General features: G+C 39.5%; 1 protein-coding gene across 1 annotated transcript in view; it reads left to right on the forward strand.

Moving 5' to 3' along the window:
• LOC124263837 (glutamyl aminopeptidase-like) overlaps nucleotides 1–24,132 on the forward strand; it is a 45,746-nt gene that overhangs the window by 8,603 nt on the left and 13,011 nt on the right. Inside the window, exons 2-10 of the mRNA XM_046698559.1 lie at nucleotides 6,576–6,726; nucleotides 10,844–10,978; nucleotides 11,753–11,873; nucleotides 14,400–14,554; nucleotides 17,574–17,687; nucleotides 18,242–18,376; nucleotides 21,429–21,494; nucleotides 21,850–21,915; nucleotides 23,368–23,546. Of these exons, the coding sequence (XP_046554515.1) occupies nucleotides 6,576–6,726; nucleotides 10,844–10,978; nucleotides 11,753–11,873; nucleotides 14,400–14,554; nucleotides 17,574–17,687; nucleotides 18,242–18,376; nucleotides 21,429–21,494; nucleotides 21,850–21,915; nucleotides 23,368–23,546 (1,122 nt within the window). The remainder of the gene's footprint in view (nucleotides 1–6,575; nucleotides 6,727–10,843; nucleotides 10,979–11,752; nucleotides 11,874–14,399; nucleotides 14,555–17,573; nucleotides 17,688–18,241; nucleotides 18,377–21,428; nucleotides 21,495–21,849; nucleotides 21,916–23,367; nucleotides 23,547–24,132) is intronic.

A 24,132-nucleotide genomic window follows, 5' to 3' on the forward strand; every position in this document is an offset into this window, starting at 1 on the left:
CATGTCATCGTATCCTAATTACGTAGATCGATGCTCATGTTATTGATCACCGGATTGTCTGGTCCAGACTCGATTATTTACAGACCGCCGCCACATAGCTGGAATATTGCTGAGTGCGGCGTAAAACTAAACTCACTCACTATTATTAGAACTTCAATGCATACACATGCAACTAATAGGACAAAATTAAAAGGATTCGAATTTGATTGGTCATTCAGAACAATTTCAGAAAACAGTTTGTTTCTCTTTTTCAATGTCAATCGGTAGGCATATTGTGCATCATCTTGCGTCAATGAGACTGTTCAGTTTTTTATTACAACATTAGCAATATTGCTGTTAGAACAATAGCGTGAGTGTGCGTGCGTGCGTACATGCATGTGTGTGTTTATATGTTTTGGACAGAATACAGCATAAAAGTCGATACGTCAGTCAGATACAACCTTTGGGGCAAAAACAAGTCGCACGCTCTTAGTGTGCATCATCTTGCAACAATGAGACTGTTCAGTTTTTTATTGCAAAATTAGCAATATTGCTGTTATAGCGTCAGCCTGCGTGTTATACGACAGAATACAGCATAAACATCGATATATCAGTCAGATACAACGTTTTGGGCAAAAACAAATCGCGCTCATGGTCAGCCATGTTAACGAGAATGTTGTAATATTTCTTTCAAACAGCACAGCAACATGTAGATATTTTACACATAACCATGTGTCGGCGATTTGGGCGTTCTTCAAGGTGTTTTGGTGTTTAACCTTCTGGAACACATGGTTCTCCTTATGGCACAGATGGTACCACAGACGTGTATCTGGTTCCTGTCATACCGAAATAAAGAACCATGCGCTAACGCTAAAGCCAGAAAAAAATCCTTGTAATTATAGAATCTATTTCTTATATTTAGCCATGTGCATTTAGGACTGTTATTGTTTGTGAGCATCAGCGGTGTTGCATGTATTCTATAAAGTCGATATGATCTAGCACGATGCTGTTACAATGTCTGAAGAGGATTGAAATGGCATACGGTTCCGCTTTGGGCATCTTGTGACATATGCATTGTGCCATGGGCATACTATCGATGAATATGCTGATATATCAAGTCACATATCTACTTGTGGCTTTATCAGATCCTCTTATATTAAACAGTCACATTTCAGGATCTCTTTGATCCTCATACTTTCCAATATCGCCCACAGCACCAGAGCTCTTTTTGGTAAAGGGTCTGTTTCCATGTAATCTGATACTAATTGCATTTTGGAAAATCATGGTGTACCTATCTAACCTACGCACACCAAACACACGAGCGCCATCGTTGTGTCTGATATCAACATCAGCTGTTAACATCATTGTGCTAACAATACGAACCTTGTTGGAAGGTCGCTTGTTGCCAATATGAAGTTGGATAGTCTCGCTAAATGCCCTTATATTACTAATTGTCGGAAGGTGTTTACGGAAAGATAACGATTATATGTTTCTCCCTTGCTTTATCCCAGCTTTGCTATCATCACTTTTGAAACGAATGATTAAGGGTTGTGGTTCACCTGTAAAGGGGAGGTAATATGAACTTAAGTACTGCATCGAGACCACATCGCGGCCCCACCACATCGTTCCACTTCTAACTTTCATACAGTATAGAAAGAAAATAGGTTATATTTCTACGCAGCTGATATTTCTTGCTTTAGGGCGTTCACGTTTCTCAAATATCATTATGTCCAGAGATGTCATATGATGTCCTGATTATCTGAGGTATATACTCAAGTATGTCTATATAGCAGTGTATTAAAGTGTAGAGATTAAAATCAGTGTTGACATTTGTCAAGAAGGAACGTCAAGTGCACAGTGGTGTTTATGCTTGTCTTGTCTATAGCCTGTTGAGTGATGTGAATTTTATTAAAACAAACATAGCCAAACCAGCTACGTGAAGAATATGTACAGAGCCATGTTTGGTTAGGCGTTTAGGGCCTGTAGCTGTCAGTTCTTTCTCTTCAAGGTCTCAACATAGCGACATTAAGCATGAGACAACGCGTGCAACAGGTGTAATCCTCTATAACAAGACTTAACTTGTTGGTTATGCTAAAGAAGATTGGAAACACTTATAACATATACCCCAGCTGAATATTTAGATCGTAAATAGCTCTATCAGATGACATTGTTAGTATATTTGTACATACGTGTGTCAATATTTAAAGCTAAAACATGAAGCCTCCTCTCTCAATGCAAGACAAGAGTCTCTGCCCTCTTTTCTCTCTCTCTCTCTCTTTATTATTCTCTCCTCTCTCTGGACTCTCTCTCTCTCTCTCTCTTTCTCTTCTCTCTCTATTCTCTCTCTCTCTCTCTCTCTCTCTCTCTCTCTCTCTTCTTCACGTTAACAAAGTGTCGCATACAGATATATGGGTGTAATAGAAGGACGTTAGAGTAAAGAACAAGAATTCATTATTTGCAAATGATCTGCGACATTGTAAGGGTGAATGATATGAAAGCCCTTCGGGTCACAGATGTGTGTGACATAACTGACCACAACACCGTATGTCGAGCGAAAATACCAGGCGTCCCGTTAATCGCCACACACGAAGAATGTGTTCGTAAAGGTGGCTTTTAAAATTTAGAGGATTGATCGGAACCGTGTTCAAGAAAAATAAAATCTATAATACACTACTTTAAACCTCTATTTAAGATAGCACCGATGGGGAACCAAAATCTAAGGGTCACATAACTATAGCTCCATGTATTGTACATGTACTTAAACAGACATGGCATGCCTAGATGTTATTTACCAGACGTTGATAAGTGACTCATTCATTTTTGTTTTCAATTACGAGGAGAATACATTTGCTTTTTTGCAACACTACATGGTAGCGAACTGCATTTGAGCTACTTCAGCCAAACCATGCACGTACTGGAATCTTGTTAGTGCCCAATTCCATACGTCGCACTGAGATTAACGGCGTAAAACACGCCAATGTAGCGTCAGCCTCTGGTGTCAACGAAGGATATTTAGGCAATGAGCCTTACATTATTATCCATCGCCACGTTCATTACAACGAGGGAAAATCTATATTAGAAAAAGGCACAATCTATTCCTTCTTCCGAATATAATCGGTCAAGCCAACATGGCTTGTTTGCACTAATGAGCCGTGAGATGAGCCAGATCGTCCGTTTCACAATTTTACCCTTCAGCCATTTACTTAAAACAATTAGGTCAGTGCTTACCCAAGGTACACAGACGACAAGAATACTCCGAAAGACACCAACACAATTGTGTGTTTAGTCTCAGCGCGATGGATCCACTTTACTTGGCATTAATTTCACAATATCCTCTTGATAACAAGCACTACGCTCCATATCTCTTCATTGAGGAACCCGAGGCTTGAGAAAGCCTTGTGATTATTTTGATCCGCGGATTAAATCTAAGCTCGATATAATGTTACCTTATACTTTATCCATTCGCGTTGGAACAGATAGGAGCTTCTAGAAACATATGATGTAAATGGTGCGTTAGGGTAGTTTCTGTTGAAACAGCCTGTTTACAATGTCCACAATTACCCTTCACGTCATCAAATATGGACTTAACCCGTGTGTGGCCTATATGCATCCGTGAACTTCTTTGTTACAGCATGGGAGTGTAGGTTAGGGCCGGGGCCACCATGTATTGTGACGTAATGTAAATGAGACCAGTGTGCCCGGAAATGCCGTGAGGCGTGACCCACTGATTGTAAATACAGTATTTGTTGGGAAACCACAGATTCGAATGTGTGTTCGTTTTTCGTTGAGTTTTGTTGTGTAACGTTACTGCTAATTCACGACATCGAGGCCATTTATGTGATTTATACTTTGTACCCATTTGGAGACAAGAACCCAGGTCTGCTTTTACGACCGCTATCTGTTAGGCCACCGCAAGTCGGTGAGTGAGTAAGTTTCACACCATTTGAACAGCACTCCAATGATATCACCGCGTGTTAGCTTTATGTGAGTGAGTAGTTTTACCGCGCTTTTAGCAACATTACAGCAATACCTCGGCATGGGACAACAGAAAATGTCTTCACAGGTTACACCAAGGTAGGAATCGAAACCGGGGAGCGAACACATTAACCACTAGGCTACCCCGCCAGCCCTGCCAGTTCTAATGAGATGTACGATGTAACTAGAGAATTTAATCGTTTATAAAGCATATTCTATCCTCTTGAAAAAGAAATTCTAATAATAGCGACAAAACCCTCGCCAGATTCATATGGAACCTCTGCTAGTGGATTGTACAATTCCGAACATATCATGATCATGTGTTTAGGAAACTCTATAAATAGTGATGATACCAGATGGTACCGATGAGTGCAAATGTTGGCCACTTGTTCACCTGCACACGGGGAAGTCATTATTAGTAAACAGTATTTGAAAACGTCAAGAACCTACTCGTATTCCGGAAACTACAACCGTTACGAGTTAATGAGTTCTTATCACATCACGTGATATCTCAGCGGAAAGTTGACTTGAAGATGGTCATTTTTTTCTGTATGGAGGTTGGGAGAATACTAGCATTCTCTATTGCCATAGCGAAATGTTTCATTTTCGCTCATTCGCTTAACAGTCTTAAGTTAGCAGCGAGGAAGGCGAGTTGAATATGTTGTGTGACCACCATCAAACATCTGTCAGCAAGGAAAGTCTGGGCGACACCAATTGGTACTTAAGGCTAACCTGACATTTCTAAATAGAATGGATGTGTAGGTAATACACAATCGTATCTTGTGTGTAGGAAACCAGTAAACAAGTAAAACCTAGTCCTCCCAATCTAAGAAATAACAGCTTGAAAATATCTTGGAACCACCCTTTAAAAAGTTAAATCGAGAGTAAACATATTACCAATAAACAGACGCTTAACCACCTTTTTCAGTAATTTATAGAAAAAATCATTTCTAGGCAAATACATGTACATGATAGTTGTTTTCTTAAATTTATATCAGCTATTCTGTCTTCAAATATAAAGTGTAAACTTCAGGTCTATGTTTATGTACCAAAGGCGTCCTACAAATGTCGAAAGCTTCTGTTTTGTCAATACAAAAGAAGGGCATGTTTTACACATACAAAGGTTTAAGCATGCAGGATCATGGACTGACCGTGCACAATGGATATCCCTTAAGGACAGGTGTATCGGAATGTAAGAAACGAGCTGATATAGGTGTATCCATACCATCCACTTTGCTGAATCTACATGGAGAAATTGAACTTGTTCCATTTGTTTCATGATCTAGTAGCACACCCAAGAAACGCCATACTTCATTTTGCGTCTAGTGAGAGTAAGGAAACATGTCCCATTCAACGCAGTACCTCATTTTGCGACTTGTGAGAGTAAGGAAACATGTCCCATCCAACGCAGTACCTCATTTTGCGTCTTGTGAGAGAAAGGAAACATGTCCCATCCAACGCAGTACTTCATTTTGCGTCTTGTCAGAGTAAGGAAACATGTCCCATCCAACGCAGTACCTTATTTTGCGTCTTGTGAGAGTAAGGAAACATGTCCCATCCAACGCAGTACCTCATTTTGCGACTTGTGAGAGTAAGCAAACATGTTCCATGCAACGCAGTACCTCATTTTGCGTCTTGTCAGAGTAAAGAAACATGTTCCATGCAACAGCGTACCTCATTTTGCGTCTTGTGAGAGTAAGGAAACATGTCCCATCCAACGCAGTACCATTTTGCGACTTGTGAGAGTAAGGAAACATGTTCCATGCAACGGCGTACCTCATTTTGCGTCTTGTGAGAGTAAGGAAACATGTTCCATGCAACGCCGTACCTCATTGTGGGTCTTGCGAGAGTAAGGAAACGTGTCATGGAGATTTGTGTACTGTAAGCGAAAGGAAATGGCGTGGACTGTCCATTTTAACATAATACTCATGCCCATGCTGGGAGTTCGATATGCATACATGCTGGTGTTGTGATCCGGTATGTTGTGTGTCACTCTTCTGGTGACAGTGATATCACACATTTAAATGTTTATATTCTATTTTGTTGTTTCCTTTTCTTTTGTTTTTTGTTGTTGTTGTTTTTGGGGGTTTTTTTGGGGGGTACAAATTTGAATTTGTAAGACCAATCAGTGCGTCTTAAAAACTTATAGTTCAATAGATCGGCTGTTTTGGACCTTTCAAACTTCATGGCTTCACATATTCCATATATGAGAGTGGGTGTGCTGAAATTAATAATACCCTGTAACATAACGACGTGTCTGCTTAGTATAGAAGGAAATCTCAACGTGATATAGCTGGAAGGCTTCAGACGTTTACAACTTTGGACACACCCACGAGCAAGGACATGGTTATGTTATACTTAATAAACAATAAACGGATGGAACCGGGATTCAAGACCGCAATGAAAAGGTTTTGTTTTCACAAACAGAAAGCAAACATTACACAATACGCATGTCACATTGAACATTCGGTTAACAAAAATATATGATGTTAATTTATGATATCCTTACATCGCTTTACATTGTGCCAAATGAAATGAATGCTGCACAAACTATTTCGGACGTACTTGATATATCATATAATTCGTTTTTTGTTGCAAGAATGTTTTCATTTTGTTACCAGGAATCTGGCAACATCAAAGTTTGAGCCTGTCGATGCGAGGAGAGCTTTCCCGTGTTTTGACGAACCTAATATCAAGGCTGCCTATACCATTACCCTCATCCATGAGCCGGACTACACCCCCTTGTCCAATATGCCTCCCAAGGAGTCCCAGGTAATCTCACATCTCACCCACATCACCTCGCACCCTGCAGGGTAGGTTATTAAATCAACAGAACTAAGTAGAAAGCTGTCAAGACAGGATTTATGCAGTTGGTTTATGAAGTATAGATTCTCCTCTCCCCCGTCATAAGCTGATGGAAATACCTCTGTTCGTGAATCAAATTCAAATACTCATAGGGCACTTAAGCTATATTGTATGTTTTGTAACGCCTCACTCCAGCTATATGGAGGTGGTCTGTAAATTATCGACTCTGGAGCTGACAGTCCCTTGATTGATCTCATAAGCTCTCACATGCGTCAACCAAGTCAATTAGCCTGGCTACCCGATCCCGTTAGTCGCCTCTTCCGAGACGCCTGGGATGCTGAAGATCAATTCTAGCCCGGATCTTCACTGGTTACATAAGTTAGATACGTCCATGATTATGACCATCTTCATAAATGATCGTTGTTGAAAGGCCTCGTACAATAGACAATGAGCTGCCATCGTCTTGGATATGTGCATTTTTGTGACCTCTGGAAACATGCGATGGTTTGATGCATAAGAGCACAATCTCTTGAAAATTATGTTTTACATCGCCTCGAGTTTTCCTATATCCGGTCACCAGCAAAACGTCCAATTGCAATAATATTTATGCTTCTGTGTATGGATCAGTAAACTACATCAGTATCTGGGCACCATGTCAAAAAGTGATCTTTGTGCCACAACGGTGTACACATTTAAATACTTTAATGATCTGTAACATGCAGCTAATGACAGTTTACGTTAAAGAACCACTAAACTTTGTTTTTTGTGACTCTTTTAACCATTACATATGAAAGATGTGTGGTTAGTCTTATGCGGAACACCAAATTTATTCTTTAAAAACTTGTGGTTAATTAATACCGAGCGATTAAAAGTGGCCAAAAAGTCGCCTGCTTCCCTCTCGCCCGCCAACGAAACCAGACAGGTTACGTAACTCTGTCGCCAGAGCACTGCAGTGACGTCATATGAGGAACGATTTTCAGTTAGTTGTATAGAAAATGTGTAGCACGCTCATCATTTTGATGATTTCTCGACATCAACGACGACATGCCGAATCGTTGCTTTGTCGTCAATTGCTCCTAGGGGTCGGGCGATGGTGTCCCCATGCACAGATTTCCACAGGACCACGCAGTTCGTGCTAAATGGGTTATGTTTGTGAGTGCGAAGCGAGCGTTGTGGAAGCCTGAAATGATATTTTACTTGTGTTCAGATCGCTTCACGGAAGTTAAAGAATCAAAACTACTTACTAGTTATAGTAAAATATGTATATGATTGATGACCATAAAGATTTTCCATAACACAACTTGTAACATAACGATTTCTTCCTCGGAAGTGAGGTTGTGGTCGAAGTAACAATAATATTATAAGTAGTATTATATTGACACCCACCTCGCTGCCAGGAGAGAAATTGTTATGTTATACGTTATAAAGTCATGCAAAATCCTATTGGCCATCAATAAAATACATATTTTACTACCAGTAGAAAGTGGTTTTGATTTTGTAACTCGGTGAAAACAAACCTAAATAGCATTTATCCACAGACTGGCGGATGTTCCCGACAGGGCGCCGCCATTTTTGAAAATCGTAAAGTCTGTTAGAATTAATGAGATTATAGTTTGTTTTCATCAAGTTAGAAAATCAAAACTACTTTCTACTCGTAGTTAAATATGTATTGGAATCATAACCAAAAGGATTTTGCATGACACAACTTATAACATAACGATTTCTTCCACGGAAGCGAGGTGGGGGTCGAAGTCACAATACTGCGCGATAAATTTCTTGCTACATTCACATGGTTAATGTCCACTCACCAGTATGTAGATACTAGTCAATGTGCGTCTTTATATTTGGTCTTATAATCCTAATTAGTTTATTATCATACTTTTATGCATTTTGAAACTAAATAAAAAGCTGACGATCTGCTGATACTTATAGTGAATTTATAACAGAACTGTAATATCTAGACTTTTTATAGTTTGCCAATGTGAATCATAATTCGCACACACACCCCTAGTGTATGTTGTCTGTCTCATTACACTTCACGGCGAAAACAATGATTCTGTTGAATGCTACGACAAATGAATAAAAAAACAAAATGCAAATATTAAAATTAAAACAGATTAAAGTTATAGGAACAATATCAGGCCATTACCTTGTTTGAGGAATGTATCCATCAATATCCACAAAACTGTTCCAAATGATGTGTCTTTTAACAGTTTAATATACGAAAAAGTGATAAATCTTTTCAGGTATTGGTGTATAGTCTCATTGGTCACCCAAGATAGCACACCTGGCAACTAATTGCATAATGGCCGCCTTTCATTAAACACGGTAATTTAGTTAGCCAATAACGGGCAATCAATCAATGTATTGCCGGTTAATCCTTTGAAAGAAGGACGTTGTTTTTACGCAGACACCGACACGGCAGAGTGTATTCAGTATAGATTAGTAAATCTACATACATAAACACTACCTTTTGACAATTCCGCTGTGTAAGATAAAAGTAATTAATCAATCAGCGTGTTATCGGTTAATCCTTTGATCGATGTTTATAATGTTGAATATTTACTCCAGACACAAGAAATGCCAAATGGGAACCTTTGTCGGGTAATCTAAGTGTGTTACCACTAATTATACCTGTTATAAATTCATTAACTGACCATCAAGTGAATGATGACAAATAACATGTGTAGGTTTATACCACCTAACACGGGTTACAACAAGGGAGTATTAATCGCTGTATTGCATGTGAAAACTTATGGGCCGACACTGTTTTGAGAATACAAACAGATTTTTACATGACATGATTAAATATCGAGGTAAAAACACAGAAATGGGATCAATTTGGATCAGTCATTATACAAATAGGGCCTAACGACACCAATCAATTGTGACAGAAGCGTCTATGAAAACAAGTTGTAACTCGGAAACTAGGCAAAGCAGGAGACAAAATTAAATGCCAGTAGATTGTGAGAACATATAGCTTTCATTTTCCACAACAATTGTCACGATTTCAGGTTTATACAAGCCTGTAAACAAGATAATTTACCCCCTAAAATGTAGATGAATTCTGCATCGGCCCTCAAAGCTATTCCTCATATGACGTCACAGAGTCGCGCCGCTCTGATTGGTTGAAATTTCGTTCGCGGGTGAGAATTGTGCACTGTTGTCAAAAAAGGTCGATTTAAGTCAATTAAAGGTCGAAATGAGTAGTTTTAATGACGGGGTTTCATTTATAACGATGCCAGTTAGTGATTGATGTATTTTTACCCCCCTAGGGTTTATGTGACCTTTAATCTATAATGTTATCATCAGTTATAGAATCATTCCATTTCTTATGCCAAAGAAACATAAAATTCAACTGTTCAGACTTATGTACAATATGTCATCAAATTATATATGATGTTATATGACATATTGTTCGTCAACTCACAAATGACCATGGTCGTCCGTCAGGTTACCTCAAGTGACATCCATTGGTTGGCACATGCTAACTCTCACTGACAATCGAGCTCAAACGATCATATATCAGCCTTCGTAGTTTGTGCACAAGTCATGGTGCATTCGACAAAATGTGTGTACGATATATTACTAGCTGAAAGTTGTAGTAATCACTGTAACTTCTGGGATAGAACAAGGCTGTTGGATTATGCAAGTCCTTGATCGCTGTTCACGTGTGTAACTAATAGCCGCCTTATGCCCATTACATCTACATACTTGAGAATGATCAATAGGCATCGATGTGACATGAGAATGAAGACGAGAACTAGCAACTCGAAAGATCTAAACGTCCAAGACATTGTGAATTCTTCCGTTTACTTGACAGATCCGGTCCCGTGTCAAGACGTTTTAGCTCATTCAAATGGAAAGAAAATATTTGTAAATTCTGAAAAAAGACGATACACAATTTGCTCAAAGTGTTTCATAAAGGCTGTGTCAAATCGATAGCCTAGATAACTACGTTGACGTGTCGTTTTATCAGTTATTATACAAGCAAAGGTAACGTCAACCTGGACACGACATATTGTCCATGTGGACATTATTCTTACAGACACATCATCATCAAATGGTTGTGTTATCGTTGTAGCCGACCAAGGTGCCATGGTCCCCTACCCTCGTATCAACTCGATTCCAGAGATCTGTCATGATGAGCACCTACCTTGTCTGCTTCATTGTCTGCGACTTCGACTACGTGGAAGACACAACAAGTTCAGGAACAAAGGTTGGTGAAGACAAGTCAAGAACGGCTCAGTTGTTTCTCTTCTTGCATCACAGCTCTGTTCGGCTCGGGTTTATACATACATACATACATGCATGCATGCATGCATACATACATACATACATACACACACACACACATACATACATACATACACACACACACACACACACACACATACACATACATACATACATACATAGATTGTACACTCAGAGGCTCAATTGTTTGTCTGCTTGCATCACAGCTCTGTTCGGCTCGGGTTTATACAAACACACACATACAAACACACACACACACACACACACACACACACACACACATACGTACATTGTAGAATACAAGGATATTCATTTGTGTCATAATCAAGTGCTAACGTTTGCGTGTGACTCCTCTGGGCTTTAAAACAAAATCACGTATATTTGGTCCAAACCAGCTATCGTCCATGATTAATCAATCATTTTCATCGTACTCCTGCAAAACTCTATGTCACAAACATTTAAAACTTGGAATATGTATCTTTTCACGCCGTTTTTAAAAGTATTGCAGCGGTATGACAACAGTCGGCTCCCGATATGAACTTTACATAGTACCCTATGTTTCTATGTCATTGACTTTAAATGTACTTTTACTCAACTGCATTGTCGCCTAAATTGAACCTATAACGAAAACTGCAGTAATCCCACAGCCCTGCCGATCACAAATTGTTTATTTGGATTCTTTAGCATTGTGCAACACATGCAGTGTTTTTCTGATGGAATGTTGTGTTTCCTGCAGATTCGTGTATATGCCACCCCCGACAAGATCAACCAGACTCGCTACTCTCTGCAGATCGGTAAACACTCGATGGAGGAGTACGAGAGGCTATTTAGATTGCCTTACCCCTTGCCTAAGCAAGGTAAGACGTCACACCACCACACACATAAACACAGTTTTGACAAAAAAACAAGTAGTAAATGGAAAACGATGTCCGCCCAGGATGTTGCTATGACCTTCGGCTGTTCCATGAAAAATTTTGTTGATGGAATTTTTATCTTTCGTTAAAATATCTAATTTTATTTATTTCTGTGTTATTTTCCAACATCATCTGATATGTTTTCTCGTTTATCATTTTATCAGTCTCGTTCGTTTGCATATGGTTTTTTGTGTTGGTGACGCTAATTCAATTATGGTTTTATGAAAAACTGATTTCATAAATATGACTGCTCATGATATAATCCGAATCGTGTGATCGACTATGCATTTGCAGAGATGCATTATGAATATGGAAGGGGATTTGTCGCTTTTATTTGAATTCGTCTGAAACGAACTACGGATGTTGGTACTCAGATAACATATATGATGTGCCAACTGATTTTATAGGTCTTTGGTACTGTGTGACGGGTGTCACCGATTGGGCAGGAACGTACATTGTAATGTTTCGGTAAACTGTAATAACACTGACATGAAACATACTAATGATACTACGGTAAAAACTGCTGTTTTGACTTGACATAACTGCACCATGACCTTCGCATTCTCGATACAACTGACTCTGCTTTTGGCGGAGAATACTTGAATTTATTGCTTTTGTCGCTTTTAATTAAATTTTCTGATGTGTTGTTCAACATACTGTACGAAACGTTTTTCCTTTAAATTGGATTATTAGATTTGTTAGGAACAGATTCCAGTAGGTCTATCATTCTGGAACCCTGTACTCCGGTAACCCAACTTTTCGTTGGATATACTTGAAACATCTATCTTTAGCCATGGTTCTAACGGCTTTAGAGGCATCGTGTGTTTGTGAACGGGCTTTTCACGTTCACAAATGTATATTAGACGATCTTTACGTAATAACATTATGACCAGGAGATCATTTCGTATTCTCTCAAGAATGCTGTCGGAGAACAATGTTTAAATATCATTAAGTCAGACAAGGTTATGCTATAAGAAAGTTAATGGAGGCTTTTTGTTCCTCGTTTTAGCAACACCGTACCTGTTCATTGACGCTGTTGCCGTCGGCCATATATTAAATGAAAAACCTAAAATGCACATTTAAAGATAATCTGAACCCTAATGACACAAATCAAATCCATCAGTTCCATATACCTTCATATACGTGAACGGCAACTATGTAGAAACTCACAAATGGTTAATCTCTGCCACATTGATTATGGTTCAGAAAGTTTTTAAGTGACGTTTCAGTGGGTCCGTTTGAAGATGGCTGCCTTCCAGATTGGTCCTTTTAATGACATCGTTAGATGATGAGCGCAAGCTATAAGGTTATTATAGAATAGGCTTTTTCTGACGAAGGAACACAGCTACAGTTTTAGAACCACTATTCGGAATCGAGCTAGTGGCTACTTGATGTAAAGGCCAGTCTACAAATTGACCCAATTAGTGTGGGAATCATTTGTTGTATCGAATACAAGGTCCGGGCTCCCTTTAATGAGAAAAACTGAACTTCCGTAGAAACCTCCTCGATGGTAGTGATTTGAAGCGTGAAAGATAAATGATGTTGTTGAAGACAACGAGTGCAGTCGAGTACACTCGGTTCGAGGTTATACATTATAAACCAGATGGAAGAATGACAATTTCAGTTGTGTTTTATAACAAGACCGTTTTATGATAGATTCAGGTTAGGCGTGTTCTGTTAAGTTTGGCGTGTTCTGATACTCTTTATTGGAAAAGTCGATTCATCAAACGAAGATCTGTACATAAAGTCACGGAGCATTTACTTGGTTTTAGTTTGATCATTTAATTGCGTGACTTGTTTCATATTTTGAAATTACAGGGATTATATAACTTCTTTAGTTTTTAATATTTTCATAAATATCACGTTATGGTAGAGATTGCAAATCGAATTGCTGTTTCAGAAAACAATTACAATCAACAACCGGAAAGATGTGTTTTTCTCTGTCATTTGTTTATTAATAATTATGATAACTAATGATATGGTTTTAAAGGGGCGGTTGATTCAATTGTCAGTTCGAGTGATTGCCATGCATACCAGAAATATTAATTAAATCACAAATAATTCTGTTTGATTTGCATTTCAAATGATGAATAATAAGAAATAAGAATAATGAAAAAGCGTGAGATTCTATGGATGACATTATGTTATGATGCAACTTTTGAATATTGATTCTAATACCGTTGAAGAATTTATACCGAAATGTAAAATCTCACTCCTTTCTTTTAAATCACAAGTATCAATGTTTAGCATCTAGAGTATTGATAGTGTTTCAGATGAGAAGCATATTTGAAATAATATCAGCGGAACGCAACTCAGCAAATTCACACCAGTAAGAATAGCGTCTTTTTTCAGCTGGGATTCCTCGCCCGAAGGCCGTTTAATCTGGACGATAACAGAAAGAAGTTACAACCCCTAAATATACGCTATAGTTTATCAAAAGTCCAATCTGCATTATATCTTCCCTTGCAGACATGATAGCGATCCCTGACTTTGTGTCTGGAGCTATGGAACACTGGGGTTTGATCACGTACAGAGAGACCAACCTACTGTATGACCCCAGCAAGGCCTCATCGGCCAACAAACAGAGAGTTGCTGTGGTCGTGGCCCACGAAATTGCCCATCAGGTACCGTAGACAAACGCTTGATGTTAGTATCAATCAAATGACAAATCCTCGCAATCAGGACGTAGTCGTTGGGCACGTTTATGTACAAGTAACAGACCAATAATTTAATTTATGGCCAGGGGGTGATGAGGATTTTCATGGAGAAGCATGTACAATGTAAATCATACCCCACCCCCCCAAAAAAAGAAAGAAATAGGAAATAAAAAAATCTATATATAAAGTAAGTGACCCCCACCAATTACCCCACCCCCAATAGTTTTAAGCATATTTTTCATATTTGTGTGTACAAAATTGCTGCCCCCTTCCCCTCGTAGATGTGTACAAATTTTATGCCCCCCTACCTCCCAGAACAAAATGGGTGACACCCCACCACAGCCATCCCCCCTTAAAATCATCATCACAGCCCCTAGCCATACATTATGAACGGTCTCTTACTATGCTCTTGTGATTAAGTAACCAGGATATTGGATAATTGGTGAACTGGTCTGGATTAAGGGGTTTTACTTGTGAAAACAGGCGAGAACACTATACACTGGAGTCGAAGTTCAGTAGTCGTTACTCAATGTAGACTTACAGTTTCATGACATTGTGTGCAGCTTCTGTCCGATGTGTGTTGCTGTGTGTGGACATGACAATGATGGATGCAGGTCTTGGTATATTTTTCCACTTCCGTCCCATGCATTGATCTTCATCCAGCTCGTCATTTACCCGACTGACAACGTGATACCCATACATCTTCCACCGTTTTGACATTCTTACTTTTACCCACATAGAATATATTCATTCCAAGTAGGTTCATGCTTGGTTTGCGGATCATTGTACAGAGTAGATGATCACTGCCCCTTCAGCCCCACAGGTGAAATATTCCTGATCTGTTGATCAAGATTCGTTAATAAATTTTGCAATTACCTCTGATCGTAAGTTCTAATTCCTGGAAGTGTCAATACAATTTCTGGCTTGATGAACATGTACTTTGTAGAGATAAATATGATCATTAAGTCTGCGATTTCCTAAATACAAACACAAGAGTGCTTGGATTCATCATTGTTAAACAGTCACCTTCTCTTTAACAATGCCTGCCTGGCGTTCGGCATTAATTGGTACAACAAGAACTGGTCGGCTCGGAGTCAGTATAATGTGTCTGAGTGGGGTATTCATGCTTCACTGCGGCATGGTATCTCAGTGGGCTAGCACTATAAAACCAGCTTAAGTCTGGGCTAGTACAAGCAGCCGCACATACACATACACACGCATGCACGTCGTCATATGAGCGAAATATTCTCAAGCACGACGTTAAACCCAATTTCACCTCACCTCACCTCACCTCACCTCACCAAAGAGTCACCTTCAGCATTAGGACGTGAACATATACCTTATGGTTATTGCTGGCATTCACTTAAACACGCACATCATTGTGCCGTGTTAATTATAACATGTGTCCTATTAATTATAAACGAGATATTTGTGGTAATATTTATAAAACATTTTATTGATTTTCCTAATTCCGGCTGCATAAAAATTCAAAAGCTAAAGGTTTTGAGTCGAGTCGAGTCCTCAGTAAGCCGCAATGAGTTGCCACGAAGTATCATGTAACAATGCAATAGGCATTAGTTAATGTAACGTTCATCAGCCCAACACATCCAATTTCAACCAACCTAATTTCACGCTTAGTGTCGTAGTTCTGAAACATCCTCTAATTGCTTGTCCTCAGGGAAAACGTTGAATGAAGCCCAGATTCTCTGACCGAAAACATCACACCGTAACATTATGCCTCAGTATGTTAGACATGAAACACAAGGATTCTGAATACAAAAAGCGACGTGAGAACACTGTTATTTGGTTTGATTTCCCCAGAGTAAGTAGACCCCGGAAAATGCGTTCGTTCACTGCAAGGTCAGTGAACTCCATACTTTGAAAGGAGAAAAGCTGTTCCAAGTGTACTTCATGTGTACCAAAGCAAATGTGCCAGAGTTGCTGGACAAATGACATTTACAAGATCTTAGCGATTTTTGAAAATGATCATAATTTACTTTGCTAATAATTACCGTTTGCATTGGTATCATAATTTACGCGCGTAGTGCAGTCAGATTGGTTGGAAGTATTTGTGTAACGTTTTCATAAGAATTTTAAGGCTTTAAGGTTAAAGTACATTCTGCAAGATATTTTATAATTCGACAAAACGTTTGTCTTAAGCGAAATAATGGCATATCTCTATAGGCGAACTTTGATCGTCATTTCACTTCAAGTCACATTCAATGAATTGGCGAAAGTGCCAATATGTCGACATGTTGACATATTGTCAAGAAAGAACATTTTCAGACAAATTATAATGTATACATGTCGTGGAGAGAAACAGAATATGTGTGAGTGAGTACGTGCGTTAATGTGAGAGTGAGTTTAGGTTTACCCCGTTTTACTATTCAAGCATTGTCAGGGCGGAGGACATCGGAAATTGGCTTCATACATTGTACCCATGTGGGGTGTCGAACCCGGGTCTTCGGGATGAGGAGCGAAGGCCTAATCACTAGGCTACCTACCGCCCCATGAGTGAGTGAGTGAGTGAGTGTGTGAGTGAGTGAGTGAGAGTCAAACGGAAAAAGGTAGATCCGGACTCTGACACAATCAACCAACATGTCGTTCATGTTCTATACACAATCCAGTCCCGTTAGTCTTGACCAGGGAAAAAGTCTGGAAAACCATCTCTCCGGGTATTTACTGTTTGCAATGTTTACGAATATTCAAAGAGATGATAATGTGGTACGTTGTCAATCTGGATTCCCCTTTTCCTGGCATTTACGGTTTGAATTTTTTGTTTGTATATTCTAAGAGATGTTTTGTTACGTTGTTTAACCGGAAACCATTCTTCAAGGGCATTTACTGTTTGAAATAGCGATGTATCTTCAAAGAGATGATTAATTGCAACGATGTTAGCCAGACATTCTGACTGCTACCTGCATCACCTGAGCTATCTGGTCAGTTGTACGTGACTCACAGTGTATGTAACGTTCTTCCCATTCAGTGGTTCGGTAACATCGTCACAATGGACTGGTGGGATGACCTCTGGCTCAACGAGGGCTTCGCGAGCTTCATGGAGTATCTGGGAGTGGACACGTACGAGCGGGACTGGGATATGGTCAGTATGCGAGCATCTCTCAGATGAGTGATAAGGGATTAACGCTTCTTGTAACGGTATTTAAGGAGTTCAGTGTTTCAGGTTTAATGGATTGATAACATAATGCCGGTCATGGACGTTTGCCTGTTTGGTGAACCCGAGGAGTTGACAAACAAAGGATGTTATGTTTAATCGGGTAATCCATCCCATCAATTAAGCCAGGTGAAGCCCCTTAGAATGCTGAAGATCTGAAATGTGCAGCGTCAGTGTTGGGAAATATCCGGTCATTTTCTCAACGAAATAGATCAAATGATTCAAATAAAATAATACAATGCATTTAACTCCATACACTTTAAAACATATTAGATTTAAGAATATATTTTCAAATTAAATTTAGAATTACATTCACATTTATTTTATCATTCAAACTGGCTCCATGCTGGATACGATGAAGGCACCATTTACGACAATGCCGCAAAAACACCAACTGATACTCTTGGTCCATATTTTGATTAGGTACCAATCTCAGACACGGTCAGCATGCACTACATATGACACCATGTCCTTTTCTCCAGATGGCCCAGTTCGGCATTGAGGATCTACAGCCTGTGATGGTGACGGATGCTGGGCTGGAGTCACATCCAATTGTCGTCCCCGTGTATAAGCCCACCGAAATCAACGCCGTCTTTGACAGCATCTCATACAGCAAGGTGAGGGACGGGAGTTATTCTGCTGAAGTATGACAGCAGCTCAATTTAGTTTTATGTGCAAGAACACAATAGGTTACGAATCGTTCAGTCGACAAACGCATACAAAATTACCTAAGGGGCGTAACTCGTCTGTGCCGTCGACCGCTTGTTATTGTGATATTTCATTTACAGATAAGTCTACCGACATACATCTTACGTTGTCCATAACCAAATTAGTTCGTCGGTTGTTTCAAAAGAATCTGCTAACTACAATACCACACGCTCGTTGAGTTAATTAATCTCACAATCAATAAAACTAATCATCGTCTTTTATCAAAGAATATCTTAACCGCAGCTGTGCACTGTGTTATCAAAGTAATTGATTTCAAGAATCTGATGCATTACAGAAAGATCAGACCTAATTAGTGTTTTTTACGCGATGACAGAAATGCTTTCTTCACCAACGCGCATTGCAGTCCTTCCCAAGTTGTCTGCAGTGTTAAAGTGACTTGTATGTTTTGTAGATGTGTAGGGATGCCATCCATCCTCGATAATCTCCAGGGTATGCGTTCCGACACATGTCCACTAGTTGAGATTTATAGGAACGTATGATTATCGAGGATGGATGCAAATATGCTGCCTTCCTAATAGTGCTGGTATTGGCATACAACCTGCGATACGATATATCTCAATACTAAACGTTTAGTCATGACGTTATATTGCCTTGTGTTGTGCACTGAAGCTGCGATACGATACGAATCCCGATATAAAGGTGGCGATACGATACGGTTCACGATACTAAAATCTTTAATTTTAACACCAACTGTAAAACACCTTAAGATCAAAACAAAACCATTTTAAAGAATTTCGTCAAATTCCGCCAGCGTTTTTCAATGTTCATTCGGAAACGAGACAATTAATTTTTAAGTTTATACACAGACCTTGTGCGTGTTAACAACATGGGAGCTGTATGTCTGACACAGTTTTTGACGCAAGAATTTCTGAGAAAACGTTTACTTATGAAGGGAAAATAAGTAAGCAAATATTTTAATCATCAAACAAAAGTAACTCTTTTTTCTTGACAGATATCGCGATTCGTCAATATTCAAAGTTAAACATCGATGTATCGTGGCCCATTTGAAGTATTGTATCGGGATATACGACAATGTAAAACTTTGTATCGATTCACTGTATCGGCGGCCCATGGATCGATGCATCGATGCGTATCGATGAATCGTCACACCACTACTTCCTAACTAGGTGTTTTATACCCAGGGGATGTATTTTATCATTTGTGACGAGAAGAAACTTTTATGCAGTATTATTACAATTAAACAAGCATACAGCGAATGATGAGAAGGACAAAGTATTGAAATACACAATGCCATTTTAGAAGGTGGTCAAATGTAACATATGTCATATTTGGGATTACACTTTCTTAGTAAAGTACAGATTCTAGTACTTTCTGGGTTGAGTCCCATCCGGGATTCGAACCCACACCCTCAGAGTAAGGCACATAATCGCCAGCACACAAAGTCAGACGCCTAGACCGCTCAGCCACCACGGCTTCCACAAAGTATTGAGTGAGATATTGATCGGATGATTGAGTGAAAATATTTCGTCAATGGGTGAGTGAGATATTGACTGATTGAGTGAGTGAGTGTGTGAGAGGGATAAATTCAACAGTTATGACACAACATAATGTTACTCATAATCGCAATGGCCCCATCGACCCGTGAAGATCCGGGGTAGAATAGGTCTTCAGTAACCCATGCTTGCCACAAAAGCTATGCTTGTCGTAAGAGGCGACTAACGGGATCGGGTGGTCAGGCTCGCTGACATGGTTGACACATGTCATCGGTTCCCAATTGCGCAGATCGATGTTCATGCTGTTGATCACTGGATTGTCTGGTCCAGACTCGATTATTTACAGACCGCCGCCATATAGCTGGAATATTGCTGAGTGCGGCGTAAAACTCACTCACTCACTCAATGGCCCCATCACGTGAAGGTCCTTGCTGCTAAGAGGCATCAGCCTGTACACTGTGTTGTCCTAGGACCATAGGGCCGCCGAACGTCACGTTTATGTGGTACATCATAGTTTAGTGATAAAGACTCTATTCTTTACAATGTCTTTTTATTATAACAAAACAACTATATTGGTATATACATTATAATGTTGATCGATGTTGCCCTTTTACTATTGAATAGTTCGAAAGTACTGGAATTTCATTGACAGTTTTGAAAGTTCAGGAATGTGAATTAATTCAGTCCAGCTAGAACAAGTTCGATACTGAAGAATATTATAGATTGGGTTTAATGTGTTGTTTACATCCTCATGTGAAAAACAAAATCTTCCGTATTTTATGGCCTACGTGCGTTAATCGTTTGCTTATTGTACTACTGAATGGATTCAATCAAGAAAGGGTTTTAACTGTCAAATCGATCCACAATAGATGCGACCATCTCCGTGATGTAGTGGTTAGAGCGTCCGCCCGCAGAGCGGAAGGTCGCGGGTTTGATCCCCGACTGCGTCATACCAAAAGACGTTAAAATATGGTACTTGTTGGTCCCTGCCTGGCGCTCGGCATTAATGGGTACAACAAGGACTGGTCGGCTCGAAGTCAGTATAATGTGTCTGAGTGGGGTATTCATGCTTCACTGCGGCATGGTCTCTCAGTGGGCTAGCACTATAAAACCAGCTTAAGTCTGGGCTAGTACAAGCAGCCGCACATACACATACACACGCATGCACGTCGTCATATGAGCGAAATATTCTCAAGCACGACGTAAAACCCAATTTCACCTCACCTCACCTACGAAGATGGGAAGAACGTTTGCTTCAAATTATGCGTATTCATAGGATAGACCTAAATATTGTCACTGAACCTATACTTCATTTCAAATTGGGATGGAATTGAGATAATATATGTACACAGGCCTTTAAGTTGATATCTAAGGTTTACTGAAGATTAACCATGCAATCTCATTAAAATCACACGTTGGGCCAATGGACAATAAAACAGTGGCATTGTCATTGTGTAATATATTCTTTTTTATGTAATCTTCACAGGGCGCTGCCGTCATCGCGATGCTGCAGTCTATTATGGGAAAGGACAAATTCTTTGAAGGAATCGCAGTAAGTACTGGCACCGGGAAACTATTAGATCTTTGATTTGGCAGCGCTCCAATCTAAAAACTGCTTAATTACCATTACCTATAATTACACGTAACGATCAATACCCACACATGTGGTAACTGCTAGCAATGCATCTTTTATTAACATTATCGTTCCTCATTCCATCAGGCCAGAAATAACAAAGTTGCCACATGTCTTTGATTGGAATTGACATGAACGCACTTGTCGTGGATCGTACACTGAGAGACAAAACCTTACTAGAACTCAAAAACAGGGTAATTGATGCCTTTCGAATGGTGCATCTGCATACTTACATGTTAGAAAGTAAGCTATGGTGTTTTTTGTTTCGTTTCAGCAATATCTGAAGAAATATGAGTGGGGCAACGCAAAGACTGACGATTTGTGGCAAGCACTAGGGGAGGTAACTGATGTCATACTGTATACATTCCCGACCGCTCGTCATAAGTTACGGACAGGGTTGTGTAGTGTTGTCAGCGTTTTCAATATCATCAAACACTTAATTACTCAAACGATCCCAACGATCTGAAACCCGACTCCCCCGAGAAGACTGCTCCTTTTACAGTTTTATACATGGTATAATCTTGGCATTTTTATGAACCTATCCCCTATATTTTACTTCGCTTCAATCACTGTGTCGCAGAAGGGACACAACTGGTGATACAGTGAATTGTTGAAATACCATAAAACGGGTTCAAAAGGTACATATCATTCATTCAACATTAAATGTGTCCGAAAATAGATGCAATCACTTAATCTAAATCGAATTAAGGCACTGAAAGAAGGGAATTGATCACTGATTCCGGTGAAAGATCACTTTACTGTTTAAATGCTGATAACTGTCTGAACATGTACAATGTAGTTTCAAGATATGGTAAGATACATTTGTTTTATTAGTTTTGTCTCTGTTTGTGTCTGTTTTGACACAATGCCAGCAGATTGGTCTATGCAAGCCGCGAGGCACACAGAAAAAGCTTATTATTACTTAAACTTCTTATCTATTGCAATGAACTTATACATTGGTTGAAAACATCAATAGTACTTAATTTCCGGCACCAGAAACAAAAAAAACATGTATTACTCAATCTGGTGAATGGGTTTGGAAGACGCTACTTTGAACAGTAAGGATGTGAAACATTTGGTGGAATTCACGAGTGCGATTTCAAATTGCTCTGTCAACGTTATCAGGTCTAAACGGGATTCGAACCAATGATCATAAGGCAGGCATTTTATCGGGGTATGGACAGGATTATTTAGTTCAAGTCGAACCGGAATATGATCATTAGGATGAGGTCGAACTGGAAATATTGGGGTGTAGTTACTCTTAAGGAATACAAATATTGAAGGAAAACCAAGTTGTATGGACAGTCAACTTCTTTATTGCAATGAGTGCAACGTTTCGGTGTAGGTACTAACACCGTTATCAAGCAAGTGTAGGTACTAACACCTTTATCACTTGCTTGATAACGGTGTTAGCTCCTACACCGAAACGTCGCACTCATTGCAATAAAGAAGTTGACTATCCATAGAACTTGGTTTTCCTTCATCTATACGTCAACTTCTAAAATGTCTCTCAAAGAAAGAATACAAATATTGTTAAAAATACGATATTTCGCTGTAAACAATTACATGTATTGCTAGTCTGAGGCGACGTCAAATGAGCCATCCGTGTTGATCATGATCAGTCTGAGGAAATAGTGAGAAGAGTCCATTGTCATAACAGTTAGTAGACTACATTCTAAAAGGCACTGGGTTTTCACAGCTGTCATATAATGTCGCGTTAAGCAAGAAACACATGAACGTCAAACGTAAATCAACTTGAAAGTGATATTTGACTATGGTTGCAATGTACTAGGTTCCAGGGGCCCCGGATGTCAAGCACATTATGGATACGTGGACTCGTCAGATGGGACTCCCTTACGTCAACGTGACATTCCAGCCGTCGTCAAGCGGGGGCACGACTGTGAGAGCCGTGCAGAAACGTTACCTCTCAGACCCCAAAGCTCTGTATGACGTCGACGAGTCGGAGTTCAAGTAAATATCGCCAATATGTGTATAGTGTTACTCCGTGGAAAGACTGATTATTTTATTACATCATTCAAAGAACTGTTTGCAACTGTTTGTGAGATCGTTCAGCTCAGCACAGCAAAGCAACACACGCCCCGCCTATTCTGTAATCAGCCAATCACAAAATAATTGTCCGTTTAGTGGGCCACAGGTTTAACGTGAAGCTAAAAAATCATGGTTGTACATCCGTGTGCGAAATGCACATTATGTCGGAAAGCGCATGTTAAATCTTCAAATCATCATCATCATCTGCGTATACAATCGGATGCCAGGGAATCAGTAACAATTTATCAATTACTACATACCGTTCTTTGGGGAGAAATACTTACCGTTCAGATTACGTGTTCCCACAGTATGTGATAAAATGTGATCGGTTACGTGTCTCTCTGCGTCTAATGTCATACAGCGGTAGCTGTGCCTTGTAACACTAGTAGTACTTATTTGTGCAATAACATACATTACAAAAATCTGTGGCCCGTTCCTCAAAGCTATCGTCGCGCTACGACTGTCGTAGCTTAGATGTTAAAGTACGGGAGCCACAATCATCTTAGGA

The sequence above is a fragment of the Haliotis rubra genome, unplaced genomic scaffold (assembly GCF_003918875.1).
Source record: "Haliotis rubra isolate DU_JTF1 unplaced genomic scaffold, ASM391887v1 Scf9, whole genome shotgun sequence".
Classification (NCBI taxonomy): Eukaryota; Metazoa; Mollusca; class Gastropoda; order Lepetellida; family Haliotidae; genus Haliotis; species Haliotis rubra.